The following is a 25938-nucleotide window of genomic DNA, read 5'->3' as shown; positions in this document are numbered from 1 at the left end:
TTTACATATATGCACATTTTATGGTGGTACTAAACATGAGGTTCACGTTACACTTTATTGACGTTGCAAAATCTATCCATTATGCGTTTCAAATGCACAACATGGACGTTATGTCCCGGTCAAAATGAAATTATGCGTCCCTAGTTCGAGTTCCTCACTACAGCAATTTCATGATTTTACTCTACTATGAAACTCGATCTAGCGACGCATAATTTCATGAAATCACTCTAGTGTGGACCTGGATGCTTAAGAGATTTACAAAGCAACTGATGTATCGGAAGTCATCCATAGACTTCCGCTGTTTTATACCCTCAGCCATTAGACCAGGGTATATACATAGACCCCAAGTATGTTTGGACGAAATTCGTTTCAGACAATTTGGAGTCGATTTAGCAATGTCCGTCTGTCTGTAGCGTACGCTAACTCTCGAACTAATCAACCGGTTTGGTCCAAAAAAAAAACGGAGCAAACAATTTGGTCTAAATTATGGATAATATTCTGTTTAAATTGAGTTAGCTTCTAAAATGGCCCATATGGGTCTTCTCCTTAGGGTAACTACCCCACAAAAGTTCTACTTTTTTGTTGAAGTGCAGTTCATGATCTGTTTGAAGATCCTTTGGATATTTATACCGATCCTAATCCTTGTAGTCCTGTTTACAACGACATTATGTTTTTCGTGTTTATGCCCATGCTTTCTGACATAGTTTTCCAAAAGCTATAATTTATACGGTTACCAACTGAAACGACTGGTAGGCGCGATGGACTATGTCGATTCATTGCTTCTAGTACCTCCTCCGCAATACTTTTGTTTTAAACCTAATCCACATTTTCGTCGGTAAGTTTAAATGTTCAAAAAAGGGCACACAATTTGACTTTATTACTTGTTATTAAAACCTCTTCCCTAAGAGGTCATCTAGTTCTTCTGTGGATGAACAAATAAAAGGAGAGGTTGACCTAAATGTGCTAAAAACAGATCCCTAATTTAAAAAATGAATGGGAAGTGCTGTTTAATGACTACGCGCTATTAAATTTTCGAAACTCCATTGTCCATCTTGGAATCATTTCTTTTGATAAACATTGTACCAATTTTATTTGGTCACCGTAGGATTTTTTTTACTTTTTGATCATTATCTCAAGAAGCAAGGACTTGCCCATGATTGAAAGAAATATTACGAAATATTACCAGCCATATCGACCAATATGTCTGTAGCATGGGCTTGACCACGAAACACATATCGCCGTAAGCAGGGTCACAAGAAATAAGTTTGATATACATTTTAATACTATCCTGCACTTAAACTGCACTTAAGCATCAATTTTGTGTGGAAGTACTCGAAGGATTAGAAACATATAGCACATATCTGATCTAGGAAGAAATGTTATGAGCAAAAATTTTTGAACCATATCAGTTGATTTGTTCGAGAGTTATCGTGCGCACCATTTTAGCGAAAATGTTTGAGCTTTTGTAGGGGTGGTACCGGAAGAAGTGGATGATGATATGGCCCATTCTCGGAATTGATCAATGTTTGGACATAATCGGCTGATCCGTTCAAAAGTTATCCCCCAGCCAGACGGACGTACAAGGCTAAATCGACTACCAGTTGTCTGAAATGTTAAATGTAAAAATTTGAAATTAAATTGGTTTGGAATTTAAAATGTAAATAAACCTGACATGTATATTTTAACATATACATACAGACAAAGTCTGTCAAAATCATTTTGTCAATGAAGGGACGGAAAGCGAATACAACTCTGTGAGCTATGAGCGTGAGGTTACCTTGTATCATTGTATCATGAAGTAAACTCAGTCATGATCAAATTTAATGGAGAGTTTTTATAATTTGTATTAGTGTAATAAAGTTAATATTCTTGTTTACACAAATAAGCAATGTATTTTATTTATTTAGTCCCGGTCCACACTAGAGTGATTTCATTGAAAAAATTACATGAAATTATGTGTCTCTAGATCGACTTCCATAGTAGAGTAAAATCAAAAAATTGCTGTAGTGCGGAATTCGATTTAAGAACGCCTAATTTCATGAAATTTTGTAATGAAATTCACGCTAGTGTGGACCGGGACTTAGGGATATTTACAATGGCTTGCATTTTATACATGATGAAATTTTAAGGTGGCGTAAAACGGCCAGCTGATTGGTTTCAATATGTCAAATATTTTGTTATTGTGAATAAATTGTATGAAAACGTAAACAAACATTTTGACATATTGAAGAATTTTCGGCCAAAATAGAGTTGTTGTTGTGCTACTTACGTGACTTGTTAAATAGATCTTGATTTTATAGCATCTTTAGACTGCATTTAAATTCAATCCAAAACACGACATCAAAGGCTGTGATTTGGATCGAAAAGGGAGTGCATCCTAGCTGTGTGCCGTGGAAGCAAAATGGAGTGCATTCTAGCTGCGCGCTCTCTTGTAAAATTCATAGGTGAATTCATAGGTGAATCCAGCGGCAATTGTTCTAGTGATTTAACTACATCTGCGGATGCAAACTTTTTGCTGGGTATGAGAGCGAACAACGTGATTAAAATGCTGGTATGAACATGGTAGAGCTGGCAAAAAATTGATGGCACTATCGATAAAATCGATTGTTTTTTAAAAATTAAATATTGATAGATAGTTTTGCCAATCGATATTATCGGAACAAATACCCCCAACCTAAAATTCATTGAAATAAATAGAAATTTCGCTGCTTTTTGGTTTTGTATGTGTGAGAAAGTAAGTCCGTAGTCACACGTCAAGAAAAGCATTGACATTTCCACCATTTTCATCTCCAAATTAATGGTGCTGAAAGCTTAACGATAATATCGATAGTAATCGATATTTTAAAATATTATATCGAAAATATCTAATGTTGGGAATATCGATGGTTTGCCAGCTCTAGAACATGGCATTAGAGTAACCCTGCGTTTACAAATGCCAGTATTGGCAAGACAATAGCAAAAATACAAACCTATTTCACACATACATTTACAAATTGTTAAATACGTGTAGAGAAAAGTGTGAATGTATAGGTGAAAATGGTTTGTAACTTTGCTATTGTCTTGCCAATACTGTCCGTGTGTAAACGCCTAGTAAAGCTGGGTACACATTAGGTGTTTTCGTTTACTCAACAATTTGGACAAATTTGTACAAGTTCAGTAACTTTTTGTAATCGGCTAAGGTATTTCATATTGTACTGTAGAGTAAACGAACAACATTCAGTAACAATTTGTACAAATTTTGAGTAAACGAACACACATATTGTCAGCTTTGAATGTCGATATTTCGCAATTATCGATAACTGTCAAACCGTCCAGCAACTACAAAAGCTGTTTTCCTTTATTTACCTGAGGTTACCATTTTTAACATTTTTAACCTGCAAAGCGTTCCTTAACCCCGAAAAGTGGGAAAAGTGGAAGCAATTTTTAAGAGAGTGAGAGAGGAGAGAGAACGAAAATGGCTTTCTCTTCTACCACAGGCTACCAGCAAAATTTCTGCAGGTAAAAGATGGCAGAACTGATTTTTCGACTTTTGTTTGACGATTATTTCACAATGAAAAAGACAATGGACGAAAAACGGAAGAAAAAGTCGAACGCTGACAAAACTAAATTAAAAACTGTGAAATAAAAGATGAAAATTGATTTTTTATGTTTCTTTTTGACATTGCTGCCAGATCTACCATTTTCCGTTCCTTTACTTTTCTGGTAATGTAAAGGAGAATAAACAATTGTTTTTATTTTATATAAAAATGCATTTTACTTTTCCGAAAAATGTGTACGTGTAACTGCGGATTTACTTTCACACACACAAAACCGAAAAGCACAGAAAATTGTATTTATTTCAATGAATTTTTGGTTAGGGGGTTTTATTCCGATAATATCGATAGGCAAAACTATCTATCGATATTGAATTAAAAAATAATAATCGATATTATCGATAGTGCCATCGATTTTTTGCCAGATCTGCCATAGATTTGTACAATCTAGTTCATTTAATCCGTGCGGAGTTTTTTTTCCACTTTTTTCTCCCATCGGACGCCTCCCCAGGTGGTGGATAGGGGAACGCTCATCAGATATGATGGGTACCGCAAAAATAAAATATGCGGGGCGAACCAAAAAACAAAGGGAAAATGGCAGCGTTTGACCAAAAATTGGCGGCAGCAAACAGCGTCTGTACTCCATTGGAGCGGCTGAATTTGTAGACGGAAAACTTTAAACCCTTCAGAAGGCAACGGGAAACCACTGAAGTAAGATCCCTTGTAAACCATGCATCTATGAATATGAACAACAATATACGGCCCTCATTCTCCGGAAACGAGATGGTGCTAAGAATCCCCGGAGGTAAAACAATAAATACTTTAAATATCGGAACATGGAATATACGAAGTCTATATGAATCTGGCAAATTAGCAAACACAATATCTGAAATGAAAAAACTGAATATAGATATACTAGGAGTGTGCGAAACTTGGTGGCCTGATAGTGGAGATTTCACTTCGCAAAACATGAAAATCTTTTATTCTGGAAATCTGGATAGAAACCATAGGAATGGAGTAGGAATAATCATGAAGGAAAGTATAGCAAGATTCGTAACAGATTACATACCGAAATCGGACCGAACTATGTTTATACAACTTGACACAAAACCAGTAAAAATAAATATAATTCAAGTATATGCTTCCACTGCTGACAAAAGCAAAGAAGAAATAGAAAACTTTTATGAAGAAATCAACGACTTACTAAGATTAACAAAATCTCACGAAATTACCATTATCCAAGGTGATTTTAATGCGAAAGTGGGAAAACACATGGTTCCTGGAATTACGGGTCAATACGGTTTAGGATCAAGAAACGAAAGAGGTGACAGACTTGTACAATTCTGTCAAGAATACAAAATGATTATAACTAACACCTTGTTTAGCTTGCCTGCAAGACGTCTTTATACATGGAAATCGCCACTTGACAGAAATGACAATGTTATTAGAAATCAGATCGATTATATTCTTATAAACAAGCGCTTTAGCTCAAGCATAAAAAAGACGTCGACATACCCGGGGGCGGACGTGCCATCGGATCATAACCTATTAATGTCTAAATTGCGAATTAAAATTTCTGCATATGCTAAGCGGACCAAACAAAAGAAAAAGATTGATATACAGAAACTACAGGATCAAACAGTTCGAGCCAATGTGAAACAACTTTTAAGCCACGAACTAACCTCAGTCAACAATGAAAATGTAGAAAATATTTGGGAATCCATAAAATGCGCCATTAAAACTATTGCTGACAATAATCTGTCCTATACAGAAAAGCCACAAAGAAAAGATTGGATGACAAAACAAATACTGGACTTAATGGAAGAACGGCGAAAATATAAGAATACGAATTACGAACTGTACTACGAAATAAATAGAGAAATACAGATTAATATACGCCATGCCAAAAATGAATATCTTAATGATCAATGCAGAGAAATAGAGAGATTGCAACAATTACATGACGACTTCAATCTTCATAAAAAAATTAAGGAAGCTGCTGGAATATACAACAGAGGAATACCTAAAGTACTATACAATGAACATAATGAACCTGTTTTGGATACTATAGACATGAAAAACATATGGAGCAAGTATATAAAAATCCTTTTTACTGACGAAAATCGGTCCATCTACGAAAGGCCGGTAGATCAACAATTATCTGGGACATCTATCACAAGATCGGAGGTTGAAACAGCAGTAAAGGCGCTAAAAGATAAAAAAGCATGTGGACCAGACGAGATTCCTTCCGAATTGTTGAAGTTAATTGATGGTGAAAACATTAACCTTCTGACGAAACTTTTTAATTATGTTTACGAAACTAGTAAATATCCCAAAGATTGGCTCACATCCATTTTTATAACCATTCCTAAGAAAACTCGTCCAAAATTTTGTAATGACTATCGATTTATTAGTCTAATGAGCCACGCACTCAAAATATTTCTAAAGATCATTCACTCCAGAATTTACCGGAAATGTGAAAATGCAATGGGGACCACCCAGTTTGGTTTTAAAGATGGGATGGGAACCCGCGAAGCTTTATTCGCCTTACAAGCGTTAGTTCAAAAATGCCGAAATTCGCAGAAGGACGTGTTCATATGCTTTATTGATTATGAAAAAGCATTTGACACGGTCCAACATGACAAAATGATAGAGATTTTATTGTCCATTGGAGTAGAAGGCAAGGAGCTTGAATGCATAAAAAGTTTGTACTGGCACCAAACAGCGCAAGTCAACGTCAATGGCGAACTGACTGAAAATATTAATATTTCTAGAGGTGTTAGACAAGGTTGTGTCCTGTCCCCTCTACTTTTCAATATATACGCTGAACGAATATTCAAAGAATCAATAAATGATATCCGGAAAGGAATATATGTAAATGGAACGTTCATTAACAACATAAGGTATGCCGATGACACCACTCTAAAGGCCTGCGTACATAAGCTGCTTTGCCTGATTGCCTTGCTTTGCTGCTTCAATAAAAAAATAAAAGAACAAAGAAGGCCGACCCAATTTCCAACTGATGGCAACCCAGTTCGAAATTTCGTCTTTATTCTATTATTTTTATTACGTCAGAAATGAAGCAGGTAAGCAAGGCAATCAGGCAAAGCAGCTTATGTACGCAGGCCTTTATAGCTGATAATATGTCAGGACTTCAAGAACTCGTCAACAGGCTGACCACTTGCAGCGAAAAATACGGTCTTAAAATTAATATCAACAAAACGAAATACATGGTCATCAGTAAACGCCATACATATACTAATGCGGCCCCATTAAAAATTAGTGAAATAAATGTGGAAAGAGTCCAAAGCTTTAAATATCTGGGAGTTATAATCAACAACGAATGGAACATTTCTAAAGAAATAGCCTGCAGGATTGAAATGGCTAGAGACACATTCTTTAAATATAAAAAAGTCTTTACAAGCCATAATGTAAACTTAAAAACTAAAATAAGATATATTAAAACATATGTATGGTCTGTCCTATTATATGGCGTGGAAACATGGACCTTAAAATCCGTAGATATGAAAAAACTCGAAGCCTTTGAGATGTGGACATATCGACGAATCCTAAAAATATCGTGGACACACTTCATATCAAATAATGAAGTTCTCAGAAGAGTACACAGAGAAAAAGAGCTGTTGAATAACATAAAGAGACGAAAAACATCATACTTGGGACACGTTATGAGAAATCAAAAATACAAACTGCTGCAAAGTATTATCCGTGTAAACTTTGAAGGAAGGCCGACAAGAGGGAGGAAACAACTTCTGTGGATCAACAACATCCAAGAATGGACCGGCATACGTGACGTCATAAACCTGCTAAGCGAAGCTAGAAACAGAGAGACTTTTGCCGATATTATAAACAATATTTAATAATTCAAACTATTGTAATATTATACTTATATTTGCATTTTGGTCGCCAACATTCGAAAATCGAATAGGCAAATAAAGAAGAAGAAGTTCATTTAAAAGATCTAGTTAAATAGTTCAGCTCTTTTAACTGAACTAGTTCAGTAACCTAGTTTATAGTTCAATATCCAGTTCAATCATTCGGATCCACTACCTTGATCCAAAAATAAACAAACACATCACATTACGAGGGCATCACATAACACTGACGACGGCGTCACTTTTTTTATTTTTATTTATTTCAATTTTCATATGCCCAGTCTTTCGACCTTAAGGCTGTGTACTACAGTATAATGTTCAATTTAATATTATATAAAATAGCTTAAATATAACAAGGGAGGGATGTTAGAACTAAATAATTACTATGTATAAAAAAAGGGGGCAGTAATTATAAAATAAAAAAAATTTAAATAAAAAACATTTTGATTAATTGAATTTTGATACTCCAAGAATGGAAAGGATAATAAACTACTCCAAAAGAAATACAGCATTTATAATAAGAGCAATATAAATATGCATAAATAATATTAAATTTTTTATTTTTTTGATTAATGAGAATTTCAAAAAGAAATATTTTATGAAAATTCATTATTTTTTATGAAACTTCAGATCATTAAATGCAAAGTAAGAATTTGAACTACTCCAATAAAAACTACATTTACATCTGAATATGAAATGAACCACTCAGTGATGTGCCTAAATATTTCAAGCAAAATACGACACAGTGACTACATTCAAATTCACATGTATGCAGCATAGGAAAAAAAATATTTAAAGCATTTGAGCTATAAGCGGATAATATGAAAATTTATATAAATCACAATTGGGAGTAACGTGAAACAATATACTCCAACATTTTTCTGCGGAATACAACTAGTGAAAGACCAAAAACTCCTCTTAAGGGCAGTGGCAATACATTATATACTCTAGCTACTCGAACAAGAAACGACCTCTCTAATGGAGGTGTGATCAAAGGAATGCAAATTTGGGGGTTCCGATATGATCTTGTAAAACTGAATAAATGTACAAAGTAAAGTGGCGTCTGCATCTTAAAGCATTTGTAGAAGAGAAGGCATATTCGTAAATTAATAAAATCACGAAATTTGCAACCTAAAAAATCAATAACAAAAGGAGTGACATGCTGCAATCTTTTAAGCGAATAGACAATTTATGCATTTGTAAACGACGTGTTGAACTAGATTGTGAATCGTTCGTTCGTTGATCGGTCTTCGTGGATCTTTCGGTTGGCGCTTAGTGAACTATTGAACTATATTGACTGATCTAGTTCATACGCTCTTTTCGATGAATCGTTCAATTGAACTAGTTCGTTCATGAACTATACAACTCTCTCTACCATACAGTCAAATTTCATCCCTATTAACTTTGAACGTGTGAATTCATACAATGATTTTAGCGAAGTTGCTTTTTCGATTTTTTATCGATAAAAGTCGACCTTTGGATCCCTCTCTCTCTCGTTCCCTTTTTCATTAAGTTTGTGTGTCCAGAAATCAGAAATATTAGAAAGAAATATTGAGAAGTATTTACAACAAAATTAATTAATTGTGCTGCGATGTAATCGCAGTTATTTATCACATTAAGAAATATCGTTTCCAACATATAAAGCAAAGCTATTGTGAGGAAAAATTGTATCATGTAAGTACATAACTAGAAACAAAAAACTTGACTAAATAGAAAATGACTGTGTTTATGGCAGAGAAAACAAAAATGTACCTATATCTAGCATTTGTTAAGAAATTATCGTTGGCATACGCCCCAAAAATTGTATTGTAATTTTTGATAGAATATTTGTGCATTTTAATATGTGGGATATTTGATATTTGTAGATTACAGGTAGTTTACACTATCTATCAATGTCATATGACACGAAATAAAAACATTCCATATTTACCCACGGAGGCAATGTGGAAGCGTAGTTTTTTTACATTTTTGCTGGTGTGGACGCACAGAGTAAATGGCGTAAGGAAAATCTCCAATATTACTCATATTAGCGAATATATAAGGATGGAAAATTTCATGTCATATGACATTTACATATAGTGTAAACTACCCCTTAGTAGAGACGCCACTAATTATATATGTATTCAATGTGTATGTATGTATGTTTGTCGTTATGGTGGCTAAATCATAGCGAATTATTGTAATCACAGAAAAGGAATTAAACTTTGTTTTTTTCTATTACGTCATTGTTTGGACAGATTTTCCGTGTTTGGTTCAAATTTAAAACCATAAGATAATGTTTTTGTTTGCAGAATAGTTTCATACATATTATTCTTGGGTGATTGTAATTAGCCTAATCAAACGTCAGTCAACCCTGCCCTACCCCTATTCCTGTACCGGACCATTAATTGATTTCAATTATAACACTTTACTTGCTTTTGCTCTCTACCAGAACATGAGTGTGTTATGAATTGCGATGTCAATTGGAAGCTATTCTAAAAAGAGACATATTACAAATTTTTTACTAGCCTTCACAGAAATTTACGCGTTTTTATGGCGTATTTTACTCCTCTTCAGTGTCAATTACTAGTAAATACGGCATTCTTTTTCACCTGTTGTGTTTACACAAACAGCAATGCCAACTATGTTATTCTATCATGGGTGACCCCTAAAAATTCAACCTTTTTTTAGATCTTAACCATGCTATTTTCACTTATCCTTTAGTGAAAACGAAGAAAATAGTACTTGATCAGATTGTTGAAGAGAAAATGAATATAATGGGCAACTTTCAGATGGCATCGCTCTCTCACCGGCGAACAGAGACTAGTTCCAAGTAAAATTGCAAAATAGAATTTAATACTATAATAAAGTAAATTAATATATACGGTAAGAACATGCTACTCAGCTGTTGGTTCAAATATTGGATTTTTGAACCAGTACAAATGAGCCACTTGTAATCACGTCCATTAAATACCCAGCGAAATGTTCGATGCCAATAATGCTATTCAATCATGGGTGCAAGTGATCTGGTATGTCATCTTTTTAGCATCTTCATCAATGAGTTTTATATGAGCGTAGATCCCAAAAGATACTACATATTAATTTTTGTATCCAAAGCATGTCATATTGACCAACGCTGTGACATGTCATTTTCAGCAATGCTTTGACATGGCATTTCCACCAATGCTTTAACATGTCATTTCCCCAACCCTTAGGAATGAAATTTTCACGTCTTGTTCGGAAAATGGAAAATGCTGTATTGAAATATGATTTTCAGGATTTTTTATTAATTCAAAGGAATTTATGAAATAATTCTAATTTAATTATCATCAAAAAGGTTACATCCATAATTGCAGTTTGTTGTTGTTGTAACAGTAGTTTATATGTTCATTTTTTCTTAATCTGACTCTGGGTCTATCAGTTGTAAGAATGTGGCTATTTCAATGGTTTGTAACCACAAAGCTACATACCTAAGTTTCTTAGTAGGTTTTGTAGGGCAGTTGAAAGATGCAGTGTTTCGTGCGGGCCTGTGCCGCATGCTGGGCAGATGCTTTGCACGGTGTCATCAATCCCTGCCCTATAGGAATTTAGACGGCCGCACCATCCCGAGCGTATTGAGCCAAAACTACTCTGCTTTGTCCTGACATCTGACGCTCCTCAGCTGCGATAGATGGTGGATGTTCTCCGAGGACCGCATTCACACGATAGTTGTTTTTTGCATCTGCGACTCCATTCATGTGAATGCTACTTAAACTTGCTTGATAGGCTTGTTGATCTAGGGGTTATCTCTTGTAACGTTGTACGTCTCTTTCTAGATCATGAATACCCCCTGGCCTGCCTGGGTCTTTGGTCTGAATTCTGCTACCATCGACCATGACATTCAACTCTAATGTTCTCAACTCTGCCGCCCAGGTTGTGAACAGAGTGGCCGTAGATTTATTGGCTGATATTTGTATATTCCTCGAGTGGAAAAAGGTAGTAAGATCAGACAAAAAGGAGTTCAGCCTTTTACAAATGTCATCGGGGAAGGCACCTTACGCTAAAATCGTACATTAATCCGCATACGTTACGGTCTCAATGCCGTCTGCAGCGGTTGGAATTCAGAAGATGTATAGGTTAGACAGCTCCGGCAATATCACCCCACCTTGGACAACTCCTGTTTCACTCTACGGGACTTGAACTTCTTGATCCTAAATTCTAAGTACGACTGGCGTCCACACATCATTTATTATCAATAGAATTGGGCAATCTCGTTCAATTGAACGATCCGGATCACTGTCCTCGTTCAAAGACGAATGAGTAACATCATAAAAACCAACGTGTGATATTGAGTATACGCCGTTTGTCAAAGAAATTACCGGTGTCCATTGAACGAGATGGTGATCAGGACCGTTCAATTGAACGAGATTGCCCAAATTTAATTATCAAATTGGCTTGCTCTGATTGAGTCCTCGACTAATATGTGTGGAGATGGCGTGCAGAGCAGTTGTTGTGATGCCTACGGATCCCATGCTATTGATCGGCAACTGGACAGTTATTTCGGATGCTGTGAGGACTAAAGCTCCAAGGGTCTTTGCTACGGGCGACAAAAGCGAAATCGGTCTGTACGATTCACCTTTGCTGGCATCCTTGCCAGACTTCAGTAGCTGGGCTATTTTCCAGACTTCGGGAAGGATTTGGCTGGCTAACGACAGGTTGAGAACTTTAGTGTTGCAGTTTAAGCATCGCCGCACTTCGCAACAGAGTTTACTCCCTCCGCAACTGATTTTGATTCGTCTTACAAAAAGATTTTTACTTCCATTCACCTGTGCAGATTTCGACATGGACTCCAACTGTAAATTACCCTGTAGGACATGTCACCACTTTGTCTACTATTATGGTGACAAAGTCAACACTTTTGGTCTGTTCCAGAACTACAAGAATCTACTAATTTTTACCATTTTCAACCATAACATTAAGGAAAAAATGTTATCGTAGTAAAAATTAGTATCTTCTTTCAGGTTCTGGAACAGAGCATTTGTCACCATGTTGTCATCATTTGATACTTTTACCTTAATAAGAACAAGCATTGTTTATATTGACAGCTGTAGTGGGATTCTCTAACGCATTTTTTTTGGTTACCGACAAAAATCGGTGAAATTGCAATGCTTATAATTTCGGTAATTATTGAAATTTTTCGGTAAGTTAGCAACCAAAATGAAGTTGTTGATAAGTCCTACCGATAGCAACAGTGTTGCCAACTTTTATTCATACATAATTTTGCGTTTCAATTTTTGATTTGAAATTTATTTTGTATTAAAAAGCCTATAGGTCAATAATCTAATACAATATTCTCCAGCTTAAAGTATCTATTCTATTAATAAAATAAAAGCTAAAGTAACCCTGAAACTAAAGTAAAAATATTAAAAACAACCTAATAACGATGTATGTACATTAATAGTTGCTTCTGGAAAAGAGTACTACTCTCAAATGCCCCTTAAGGAGGCCATAAATTAACAACATTTATATTTAACGCAATAAAGAAACTATTTGTCGGTAGCCAAAACATGCGTTAAAGAATCTCACTACTGATAGCCCAACGAAGCATTTTCTTCAAATTGTTGTAATATAATTTGTAGGTTCGTGAAAAAAGTGTTTTTGTGAAAAATCAATAGAATATCGTAAATTTAACGAGCGATTAAACTTCAGGTATATAATTTTAATAACAACAAGTATGAGCAAAAAGAAAATTCTGAGGCGGTTGACAACATTTGTGTGAAACTTCGACAATTAGACATTCCTTCAGAGAAGATTGTGGAGCCTGACGAATATATTGTCCCGTCTCGATGGAAATGCTGATCGCAACTTACATCTGATATTTGGCAAAATTCGATTGCGAGGTCTTTCCAATGTTTGTAAAGCTGTAAAATGTAAGCAAATTAAAGGAAATTTTGTTTAGTTATGTTTATTTATACATGTTTATTCTGTTCAATTCCTAGATGTTATATCAACATTCAGGGTATAGCTTGATGAAGCATAAAGTGCAGCAGAGGAACAAATATTTTAAGCAGACATGTTGGACCAAGTCTTATTGCCATGAAAATAAAAAAGGCTATGATATTTCTGACAATGAAGACGAGTTTGTTATTATTTAAATATTAAAATATTTAGCCAGCCGTGAAAACATTGGCTTTATTTACTAATTTTGTGCTTATGTGGAATCTTGGGTTAGCCCTTTTTAAAGATAAAAAGACTGTAGTACGCAATTTGCATTTTTTAGCATTTGCAATATTATATGTTTTTCATTAATAAAATATACTATTTAAACAAAAGTGTAGGTTCAATGTCTTATTATACATATTATATAGCAAAAAGTTCCGAATAGGCCAAAAAACTTAGTAGCATGGCAATTACCCAGGTAATGGCATCGTAAAATTTTGAATATGTTATGTCAAAACTTTCTTTATGTTGTTGGGGAAATTACAATTTTTTATTTTTTATAAAGGGATTTGACTTTTCACATTCGATCAGCTGGTGTTATACCACTACCTGGGTAATTGTGCCATGCTTAGTAGTGAAAATCTGGTACCAATGACTCCATACGACGCTTTATAAACTATTGGCTCACTACCTCCAACGTCTCTACTGAATCGCAACCTCCAATGTCAACACATGGTCCCTCAGCAACTACTAACTTACTACTGACACACTAGTTCCAATGTCAAATCTGATTTTCGAATGACACGTTCATACAAAATGTCTATAGGAAATTACATCAGTTGTCTACAGTTTGTCAGTAGTACTTTTGACAATGTCAGTATAGATTCCCTATTGACATTTCCTACAGGGTTACTATACTCTTTTGTTCTGTAGGGATCTACAAATCGACTTACTTTTAGGGCAAAAACTATAACTTTGCGTGTTGCGTGTGCGTTCAAAAATACAAAAACAAAATACATGTATTTCAAATTGAAATACAAGTATTTTGTTTTTTTTTAAACGCTCACGCAAAGTTATAGGTTTTGTCCTTAAGGTTCTGTAGAGCAGGGTTCTCTAAAACAGGACTGCAGTCCGACTCTATTTTTAGCTCAATGATTGGGACTTCCTAGCATAATAAATTATATATAGCTTTAAACGTATTTAGATAAATAAAAGAAGATATACATGTGTATGAATAAAAAACAAACCTATTGGATCGATGGAATGGGTTCAAATTCTGATAAAAAGATCGGATCTTTCACGACTTCCTTTGAATGGGTTCAAATGCTGATGAAAAATTGGATCTTTCCCGATTTCATTTGAACCAATGAAAAGATTCAGTGAAATCATGGCATATCATAGAACCACTTCCATTAAATGTTTCTGTGTTGTTGTGTTGTGTTGTTGAAGATTCGTCGAAATATTTCAGTTAAACGCTCATACATTGTTCCTCGAAAATGCAACTAAATGTATCAGAAATGAAAATGATACATGTTTGCTTTTTACCTGCGTTAAAAATGCGTATGTTTGATGTTTTGAAACACGTAGCTTCGTAGTTGTTAATTGCTTTGAATTCCGCGTGAATTTAGTTTTTTTACGCGACGATTCTAATGAGCCCTTCCGCGTTCGAATCCATCCAGTACAACGGTGGATATAGATAATAGGAAAATCTCCAAAAATATATTTTGATAAATAAATTGCTCGTTGACTCAGGACTTAAATTCGCATGCGTCCTTTATATTATATTTTGAGTCTTTTGTCAAAGACTTCAAAATGTTGGCCATATATTTTGATAACTCATATGTAGGTGAGTTTATGAAAGAACATATAGGCCGTAGATTTTTGGTAGTCCATAGATTTTTTGTACTACCGAAGTTTTGCTTATAAGTTTGTTTATGTCATTTTCATTGATGACATTCATATCAAAGAGTTGCATGATTGTTTTGTTGCACTTTTCTTGTAGTGCCGTTGTGGGATCCTTTCTTACACGCCTGTAAGTACACATATCCATGAGTAGTTGCTGCATTTTTAAGTCTTTTCAACATTGCAACTGTTTTTCCTCCCTTGTCTGAGTTGAGGATTAATATCTCCTTGTACTGTATATTGTTCGAACAAAAATTTCGAAGACGATTTATAATGTTGATGTAAACAGTAAATAATTTAAAACCAATTGTAACATTTCTGTTAATGAGCTATTTTGATCAGAAAACGTAGCTAACCCTTAAAATTAAAGCTGCAGCTAATACAATTGGAAAATTTAAGTTAAGTTTACTTATTAACGTAGGCAGCTTTATGGGCTTTGTTACCAACCTGAGAAAAAACAAATTAAATTAAAACGCGACGAGGTAACGTTGTAGGGGGCTATACCAAAACGTAGGCCTATATATCATCAAAATTAACCTGCTGCGACCAAAAGCTGCAATGTGCTGAAATTTCAGCGTCGTATCTCAATTCGTTCGAAAGCTAAAGTGATAAACACAGACGGAATGCAGAATATATGTATATTAGTGTGACCCAATCCTACCCCCTAATTTTTTTTCCAAATTACTATTGAAACAAAGATCGCTAGGTTGGAACAGGTTAATGTTAACCGATCGCCATAAAAGTCCATATATAAGGTTTTTGGATCAAAAAGAAAGATTTTTTGATCACTCTAATGTACAGTATCGGCCAAAACTAAAGCACCCCCTCAGTAAATTTTTTTGAAATGATAATTTTTTTATGAAAACTAAATTATAAATTTATATTTTATTTTTCTTTTTATTTATTTATATCTTTATAATTGGAAAATACAAAAATAAGGAATTCAGAATTTAATAAACAAAAATTAAAATTCAAAAAATATTTTAGGTCGCAAATATAAGCGGACAAAACTAAAGCACCCCCCAATTTGAGGTACAACAAAAACTATTGAAATCAATATTTCGTTGCGTATCCTCTATTCTGAATGACACAATCACATCTTTTTGGTATAGAAGATACTAAATTATTAATTACTGCAGGCGAAATAATTGATTTTCGGAAAATGTTGCTTAAATCCTCAAAATACTGAAAATCGGAAGGTACCGTTATATGGAGGCTATACCCGAACGTTGACCCAGGCCCACGATTTTTGGTGGATATGTTTTGTGACCACTAAGAACCCTAAGTACCAAATTACAGCTAATTTAGTAGGAAAATGTGGCTTAAATATCCGAAATACCGAAGATCGGAAGGTACCGCTATAAGGGGGCTATACCAAAACATTAGCTGATATTGTTCATATACATCCAGAAATGATGCTACAGCATCCACTAGTCAAATACAATACGCTAACGTTTAAAAATTAGCAAAAGAACGAATTGCAGAAGAACGATAGACGCCGGCTTATTCAGTCGACGACCAGCAAAAAAAAAAAACCGTTCATATCGACTAAAAATGAAGGAGCCAGACTGGCATTCGCCATGACCCATTTGAACTGTTTTCCAATGAATCTATATTTAATTTAAAGTATTCAGATGGTAAAAGGCTTGGACCTTTTAAATCTTGAATATTGCAAAGACGCTGTAAAACATGGAGGCGGAATGTTTTTTGCTGGTCGTCGACTGAATAAGCCGGCGTCTACGGTTCTTTTGCAATTCGTTCTTTTGCTAATTTTTAAACCTAAGGGATTTAGTATTTGACCAGAGAATGCTGTAGCATCATTTTTGGATGAATATGAACAATATCGGCTAATGTTTTGGTTTGGCCCCCTTATAGCGGTACCTTCCGATCTTCGGTATTTCGGATATTTAAGCCACATTTTCCTACTAAATTAGCTGTAATTTGGTACTTAGGGTTCCTAGTGGTCACAAAACATATTCGCCAAAAATCGTGGACCTGGGTTCACGTTTGGGTGTAGCCCCCATATAACGGTAACTTCCGATTTTCAGTATTTTGAGGATTTAAGCTAAATTTTCCGAAAACCGATTATTTCGCCTGCAATAATTAATTATTTAGTATCATTTATGCCTAAAAGATGTGATTGTGTCATCCAGAATAGAGGATAAGCAAGGAAATATTGATTTCAATAGTTTTTGCTGTACCTTAAATGGTGGGGGTGCTTTAGTTTTGTCCGCTTATATTTGCGACCTAAAATGTTTTTTGAATTTTAACTTTTGTTTATTAAATTCTGATCTCCTTATTTTTGTATTTTTCAATTATTAAGATATAAATAAACAAAAAGAAAAATAAAATTAAATTTATAATTTAGTTTTCATAAAAAATTATCATTTCAAAAAAATTTACTGAGGGGGTGCTTTAGTTTTGGCCGATACTGTATATCAATAAAAGCATTTTCCGCGAACAAAGCGATCTTTATGAAAACAACAGCATTATAATACAACATACAACATACATAAGGGAAGCTTCAATGTTTAAAGGAGATTCGAGATTTTCTCTGTGTTGCAATCTAATAAGTCAAAAAATAGTTAGATATAAATTAGTCAAAAATAGTTGGTTAGTAACTAGTTAAAAGTAATGCAGAGATGGACAATTGTCCACTACCTATCTCATCCCCATGTTAAAATAGTTAGTTGGCATAAAGGAAAATAGTCAGAAAATAACCAGTTGTGGTTATTTTTAAACTAGTTACAAATTACTTTTAAGCTAATTTATTTCCCCGCAGGGTAAGCTTTCCTTTACGCAGCATATAACTAGTGTGGTGTCGAGAGTAAATTGGGCCCTAAGATCTCTTTACAGCACTGATTTGTCTTTGCCATCTTTTGTCAAAGAGCGTTTAGTTAAGGCTCTTGTTCATCCAACTATACTGTATTGTTTTGAAATTTATTCGGGTACGGCACAATGTTATTTGCACTTGGTACAGCTGTCTTTGAACCGAGCTGTGCGGTACATTTATGGTTTAAATAGCCGTTCAGCCCTGGGCTGTTCGTTTTCCTCCTTTTTGAACTATCGGTTGTTGCTCATGTTTTTCAGGCTAATTGTTTCTCAATGTCCGAAGTTTCTGGTAAGGGCCTTTATGTTTTCTCATTCATCAAGAAACATTCAGTTGCAATTTTCCCTAGTTGTTCATTTCATGGATACGTCATTTCTAATTAGAGTGGCTCGCCTTAATAGTTCTTTGCCTCCAGCAAACTTCTTCTGTATTTCCAATAGTGTTATTGAAACAGATTTTTCTAGTATGTTGTATGAGGGAAAGTCAAAAAAATTTAACATTGATGAAGCCAAGGTTTGTGCTATTATAATACGTGAACTACTCAAGTGTGCCACATAATATGGCCATAGTTGGACCAAATTAAGTGTTTTTGATCAAAGCTCAAAAATGTGCCTAAATAAGTTAATTTATCCGGAACCAATGGCCGCGTAAATGAATAAAAATAGGTAAAAACACGTTCAAGCACACGAATTTTTTACGTTTTTATTTGATTGCCAGTCAAACCGTCTAAAGTAAGGATATCTGCCCAAAGTAAAATTAGAAGAATACAAAATAAAGATTAAACTTATAATGTATCACTTTTTAAAATTTCCACTGCATCAACCTTTTATGGATGCTGACATGTTAAAGCCAGATTTTAGGTGTTTTTTGTATTTTTAATTTAACAGTGACGCGAATTCGGCTTTTTCTAGGAACGATTAATAGGATTAAAGTACTCGCGATTACGCATAGTTTGATATGTATATTGACTACGTAGCCCACACAGCATCACAGTAATCCACTGCCAAATGCCAAAATTTAGTGCGATATTTTTTCGAAACCCCCTATTTTTGGTTACAGTATTTACAATATCCTTTTGATTGTGTTGGGACCCCAAGGTATTTTAATTTTTTTGACGGCCCGGATCATATAAATCATAGATAGTGAAAATCCATCCACTAGAACGGCGAAAACAGCAACTGCAAAAACCGAAAAATGTTTTTGAAAATATCGCGGATTTAATCGCGTTTTCCTGCGGATCGTTTCCTTGTAAATGAAGAAACTGACACATCACTCGCGTTTTTGAGAAAACAGTGGTTTAAAAAATTTAGTGGCATGGGAGCTTTATCCGATTTATCCCAAAAATAGTCTGTGATGCTACACGGTTCTTGATGGATTTTATCGTAATATGTTTAGATCGATGTATTTTTTCATGGATCGGATGAAATCGGATGCGCATAAAAAGTATTTGCACTTTCTGCAAATTATAAGCGTTATACCGTTTTGTGCACACTACACTGCAGGCGATGCTACATCGTAGCCGCCAATGTAAATCCTGACAAATGTGTACAAATTAAAAGAGAACAATTCGCCGTATTCATAAACCGCATGCGCATCAATTGATTATGAGTATTCGCGATGTATACTCATGTCAAAATGAACATTACCCAATACAGTTTTATTTGAAGATTATACCCCATTAAAATGAACCCAAAATTTATTTGAACGTTACCCTTATCTTCCGCTAGCTGTTAGCGTGTACTCGAGAAGTGATTAGAATACAAAATTTGATTTTTTGCGTGAAATTTAACTGAAATAGAAGAATAACTCCGACCTAATTTCCCTACATTTTCTTCAACTAACTCACAAAATAAATTTGAAAAAATATTTTCTCTTACAAAAATTTTATAAATGCCCTCAATATATTTTTTTGTTTTTGCTATAATATGCAAACCGCTTTTTGGTTTCATTTGAATCTTCGCGATGTTTAGATTACGTACATATTTTTAAAATTTTTTTCCGATGTCTAAACAGCTTAAATTTTATTAAAACAAGTTGCAAGCCAGTAATTTTTTTGAATTCTTTCTTAATTCCCGCGAAAATTTACAACTTTTTCACTAAAGTTATGGGACCTCAGTAAACATATAGTATGTAGGAAGCCATAAAATAACACTGTTTTTCAACGTAATGAATAGTGTTTTTATAAGAGTTTTTCTTGTAATCAGAATTGAAACCGCCATAAATTTTTCGCGCAATACCCAAAATTAGTATATCGAACCGATTTGAGCAGGGGAATTTTTTATCTATCCATGTATCAAAAATCGTTCATGTAGCTTCAAAAAAAATCTTTTTTTCAAATGGAATATTAAAAAATTTTGACTTTTCCTCATATACATTAATTTTTTTTAATGCCTTTGAGTAGTCATAAAAAATGTTTTTGTGGTTGTGCCTAATGTGGTGTAGTATTAGCTATCTTGCTTATGCGCATTTTTCCATGAGGGAGGAAAATTATTTTTTATAGTTTAATCATATTTTTATTTAATACAATAATATTTTAAGAATTTTTTTTAGGAATTTTTAATGTTTACTTATAAAAAATGGAGTAGTTTTTCCTGTTTAAGGTTTAGCTTAATGCGTACATACATATATTGTAATTTTTTATTTATGGGCCCCATCGCCTCAAATTAGATGTGAAATAAATGAAATGAATAGCGTATTCTTTGAGCTTTACAATGGTACCCATATTATCATTATCCGTTACAAAATGGGGAAGTTATAAACAAGAGAATTTTTAGAAGTATGGACTCGGGGAGTATGGACTTCCGCCTAAAGAACTTTATATTACAGTAATCAGGACAAAAAGGTATACTTGTTCTACAAAATTTCAGATTTTTTTCGTTAGCTGGGAGAGTAATCAAATTCTTCCATATTTTTTGTAAAAATAAGCTAATGTTAACAATAATTTAAGTAGGCTGTTCTGATTAACTGGAGTCTATATGCTACAAATGTTGCATAATTAGTTACCGTCGAAATACCGCCAATACCAATATCTCCTGAAATATCAATGTTTTAAGTATTTGAATCATCTGAATAGTCAACATAGTCTACTTGTTGTGAAAATTAAAAAAAAATCAGGATGGTCCGTTTAAATTGGACATATGCGCTGTTTATACATACATATATCTTTATAACATGTTTACTATATGATATTCTCCATAAAATTAATACAGGTAATGTGGTGGTAGTGAGTAGTTAACTTTGGTTGAAACACTTGAAACGAGCAGCAAGCAATGATTCAAATTTAACAAAAGCTGCCATCCACATTATCTTTTTTGAAATCTATATATAACTTAGTGAGAAGGTGTTGATGAAATGTGTTTTTTGTTACGACTATATATACAGAAGAAGTGTACTCACTGCCGCCACGTTGTCCTGAATATTGATGTCACAATCATTCAGAATGTTCTAAATTGAAAAAAGCTATTTTCTTTTCTTTCTTTTTCGCATCTGGATATGTTAGAACATTAAACACCAACATGTCATCAGGAACTCCCATTGAAGCAGTTGTATTGCTATCTAAAATGCCTCAAATCGACCGTGATATTAAAACAGAAGATGCCATTGAAACCAAGGAAGACGGCAATAAGGAGAAAACATCATTAAATGAATTAAAAAATTTCCGCATACAACGGAAAAGGGACAACGATCCAACAGAAGAGGGCCGTTTGCTTGGGCCAACAACCAAACAATATAAATTTGAAAATAATATGTCCGAGCGAACATCTATTATTGAAGTTCGTATTGATTCGGAGACTGCGAATTTGAAGCAGGCAATTGTTAAGGAAATGGAAGTTCCGCCATTTCAAATGATGCAAGGGGTTCAACAAAAAACTTGTAAAGAGGAGGTTACGAATGAACAAACAATTAAATACGGTGATACAAAACAAACTGAACCCAACGTTACAAATCCTCAAAAAGAAGTGACCGAGAAAATTGCTAGAGAAATGCATAAGATTCAAGAGGAAACAAAAGAAAGTTTCGAAAATGTATTTGCAAGTAAACAAGACATGAAAGAAATTGAACCAATTGTCGTTGATAACTCCATCTGTAATAAGCAGCGAAATAATAATAGCGTATTCAATCACGATGAAACGAGCAATAATTCCCAAAACGAAAATGAAAACTTTGAACAGTTGGATAAATTAACAAGAGAAGAAGAAATAAAAGATGAATTATATCGTAAAACATGCAAGGCTTTCTTACAGCATCTTCCGTGTTTCAAGCTACAAACAAAAACCGTTGCTGTCCCTTCTAATTTGGAAGGCGATATTTCGAATAATAGTGGTGATGCAATTGCAAAAATTTACAAATGTCGAGAATGTCGCCGGAGAACACCACAGCAAGGTTCCAATGATGTATACTGTCGGTTTTATGAATTTAGATGCCTTCGATACACAGAAGAAGGACAACTTGTGGTTGCAGGCTTTCCAAATCCTTATATTGACCCCACTCAGGAAGAAATAAATATATGGAAGCCAGATGAAAATACGGAACCAACTGCTGGCAATATGGACATACAAGTATGTCGTTATATATTGTTGCATGTCGGGGATCAGTTCTGCTATCTTTGGCGTCAAGAAGCAGAAGCATTGAAGCTACATGAAAATACTAATAAAACAATTGCTTGGAAGAAAGTTGTGCAGGGGATCAGAGAAATATGCGATGTGTGCGATACTACTCTCTTCAATTTCCATTGGACTTGTGACAAATGTGGATTCGGTGTCTGCATAGACTGCTTTAAAGACCGGAAAGAAAACAGAACTGTTAGAAAAAGTCGACCTGGCGATAAACCACAAAAAGGAAGAGATGAATATTATTGGTTACTGTGTTCCGGTGGTGTTACTCATAACATAGAAGATTTAATGCTGACCCAAATTATAGCTGGCGATGCTTTAAATGTTTTGGGCAGACTTCTACACGAAGTAAGAACTCTGTGGCAAATTCCCATGCTTTGCGGGTGCTTATTGAGTAAACAACAATTGCCAAATGGTGAGCTAAAGGTTCTAATACAGGATATGATTAAGGAGTCTCAGTTGAAGCAGCAGACCAGTGATTCGTCTTTAGCCACTGAAGAAACTCTAAGAAAACAATTACGTTTGGAACAAATACACTCGAAAGCCCTTGAATTTGCTCGAACTAATGGAATCGATTATGTGCCCGGGCGTACTCATAACAAGCAAACTCTTGGCAAAGATCCAATTACGAGCGCTTTTGACAAATTTAAACACATTAACTTTTTGCGGAGAGGTTTGGCTGGTTTAAGGAGGTTCTTACCACCCCGAGCTATGACTTTAACTCATTCAAGTTTGATAGCCCCTGGTGTACCTCACGAATGGCTATGTGATGGAAAGTTGCTACGTCTCACAAATGCCAACCATCCTGATAATCGGATACTTTTTCAAGAAGTATGGAAATGTGGACAACCGGTTATGATATCGGAAGTGGCTAAATCTTTAAACCTAGATTTATGGCGACCTGAAGCATTTTTAAAGGATTTCGGTGACAAGCCTAACGATTTAATAAATTGTCTGAATGGAAATCTGGTTCCAAACCAACCTATGCGACACTTTTGGGAAGGCTTTCAATGCATGAAGAAACGTTTATTAGATGCAAATGGTAAACCAATGCTATTAAAACTGAAAGATTGGCCTCCTGGAGATGACTTTGCCGAAATACTTCCGACGCGTTATAAAGATCTTATGAAGGGATTGCCAATGCCGGAATATACGTTGCGCACAGGGCACCTTAATATAGCAAGTTGTTTGCCCAAAATGTTTGTACCGCCAGATCTAGGGCCGAAAATGTACAATGCTTACGGTTCGGCGTTTCATCCGGATAAAGGAACAACGAATTTACACTTGGACATATCAGACGCAGTCAATATAATGGTGTATGTTGGTATTCCAGAGGATTCCGATTCTAAATCTCAAATTTCCGCCTCCCATAAAGCAATAGCTATGGGTGGGTGTGAGTTTTTAACTAGAGCTAGAGTTCAAAACGATAAAGTGGTCGCCGGGGCCTTGTGGCATATATTTCCGGCTAGAGATGCCGACAAGATTAGAGATCTTCTGAACAGAGTTACATTAGAGAAAGGATATCGCCTTGAACCTGACCATGATCCTATCCACGACCAGAATTGGTACTTAGATGACAAACTGCGTGCTAGGTTGTTTAAAGAATATGGTGTCGAGGGATATCCAATAGTTCAGTGCTTAGGAGATGCCGTATTTATTCCAGCTGGTGCGCCTCATCAAGTTCAAAATCTACATAACTGTATAAAAGTAGCAGAAGATTTTGTATCTCCTGAAAATATTACACATTGCTATCATTTAACACATGAATTCAGGCGACTTTCACACTCTCATACAAACCATGAAGATAAGCTACAAATTAAAAATATAATATATCACGCTATTAAAGATTGCTGTACAATTCTAACAAGAGCTCTGGAACGACGTCTTGACCAAGAAATATCCCGTGCGGAAGAAATGAAGAGAACAATTCAGAAAATGTCCGACGGTAGTGGAGCATTCATTCGAGAAGATTAGTACAATAGTTCATAGTGGCAACTACTGCATTCAGTTTTGCATCTGAAACAAAATATTTTGATAAAGTATTTTATTCATCCGATAATTACATTTTGTATTTTAATTTCATTTGTGTAAAAGCATTTCAATAAAATGCTCATGCAAATACACATATTTTGTTGTTTTTTCTTTTCTTATTTATCTGATAGGGTCTTGCAAAATCTGGATGACTTCTGAAACATACCAACACATTGCCATTTTAAGATTTTGTCAAAATGTTTCAGTTGCACGCGAGCCATCAATGTCATAGTTGAAGAAAATGAAGGAAAAAATAGGTCGGAGTTTTTCATCTATTTTCACAAAAACGCACATTTATTGTTGTAATACTTCCTGAATACACACTAACATCTTGGAAAAAAAAACGTTCTAATAAATGTTGGGTTCTTTAAATGGGGAATAATTTTGAAGTAAAACTGTATCGGGTAATACAAATTTTGAAATACAGTCGGACCTCGATTATCCGTGATGGTCGGGACCGGAGGCATTGCGGATAATCGATTTTCCCGGATAATGGAGGCAATGCTTTTACGCAGTTTTTTGAACATAATTTTTAAGTAAAAATGACATAATATTGTACAATAATATGAAAATCTACTATTTTTATTAAATTCGTTACGGTAATCCACCAAATTTTAGAAGGATACATAATATCATCATCATCAGATTCATCTAAATGGTCTTTGTCCCATGGTTTTTGTGATACCATAAATACACAAATTGTGTTACACGGCGTTTATATTATAGATTTTTGCAGGGTTAACCTTCTTTATGAGGATTTAGTTGAAGTATAAGCAATGGAAATGACAGCTGAAACCCAAACCCACTGGGTTAATCCGATTACATGTAAACGGGGTATAATACGGGAGAATTTGCAGTTTTCGTTTGTTTACCTTCTGTTTGCTTAATCAGATTAATTGGAAAGTGTGTTTTTACTCCCGGGCAATGAAGTTTATAACGAAAAACAGAAGAAATGGAAAAAGTCCAACATTTCTGTTCTATCACGGGTAATGGAGGTTCCCGGATAATCGATTCACGGATAATCGAGGTTCAACTGTACGTGTAAATAGCTAAGTCATCAAAATCACATGATGCCCATGTGTGCCCATGTGGTTTCTCGATACAAAGAATTGATTTCTTTTCATTTGTATAAATTTACCAAGATTTACTTGGGCGGCTGCGATGTAGGATTGTCTATAGTTTAGTGTGCAAAAACTGTATAACGCTTATAATCTGCACAAACTACATACACTTTTTAT

At 34.8% G+C, this 25938-nt stretch overlaps 2 protein-coding genes across 47 annotated transcripts in view; both read left to right on the top strand.

The window, feature by feature from the left end:
* The first annotated feature begins 8936 nt into the window (after positions 1-8936).
* On the top strand, positions 8937-24796 carry Kdm3 (Lysine demethylase 3). The gene is made up of 2 exons (XM_073973403.1): positions 8937-9100; positions 21556-24796. The coding sequence occupies exon 2, from the start codon at positions 21572-21574 to the stop codon at positions 24641-24643; it is 3072 nt and encodes a 1023-aa protein (XP_073829504.1). The 5' UTR covers positions 8937-9100; positions 21556-21571; the 3' UTR covers positions 24644-24796.
* Positions 8960-25938, top strand: part of LOC141394956 (F-BAR domain only protein 2) — a 65394-nt gene continuing 48415 nt past the window's right edge. For 24 of the 46 annotated variants that reach the window (XM_073973202.1, XM_073973036.1, XM_073972861.1 and 21 more), the window contains exon 1: positions 8960-9100. The gene's annotated coding sequence lies outside the window, so the exon portion shown is untranslated. The remainder of the gene's footprint in view (positions 9101-25938) is intronic. The other 22 variants (XM_073973294.1, XM_073973114.1, XM_073972950.1 and 19 more) reach the window with 1 other exon arrangement.

Source organism: Musca autumnalis, unplaced genomic scaffold (assembly GCF_047663935.1).
Source record: "Musca autumnalis isolate F117 unplaced genomic scaffold, ASM4766393v1 scaffold_1, whole genome shotgun sequence".
Lineage (NCBI taxonomy): Eukaryota > Metazoa > Arthropoda > Insecta > Diptera > Muscidae > Musca > Musca autumnalis.
Note: the sequence above shows the minus strand (reverse complement) of the source record. Positions and strands in the feature narration are given on the sequence as shown.

Bases quoted from the DNA above. Each gene is read 5' to 3' on its own strand.
- Kdm3 (XM_073973403.1), top strand. From the start codon at position 21,572: ATGTCATCAGGAACTCCCATTGAAGCAGTTGTATTGCTATCTAAAATG.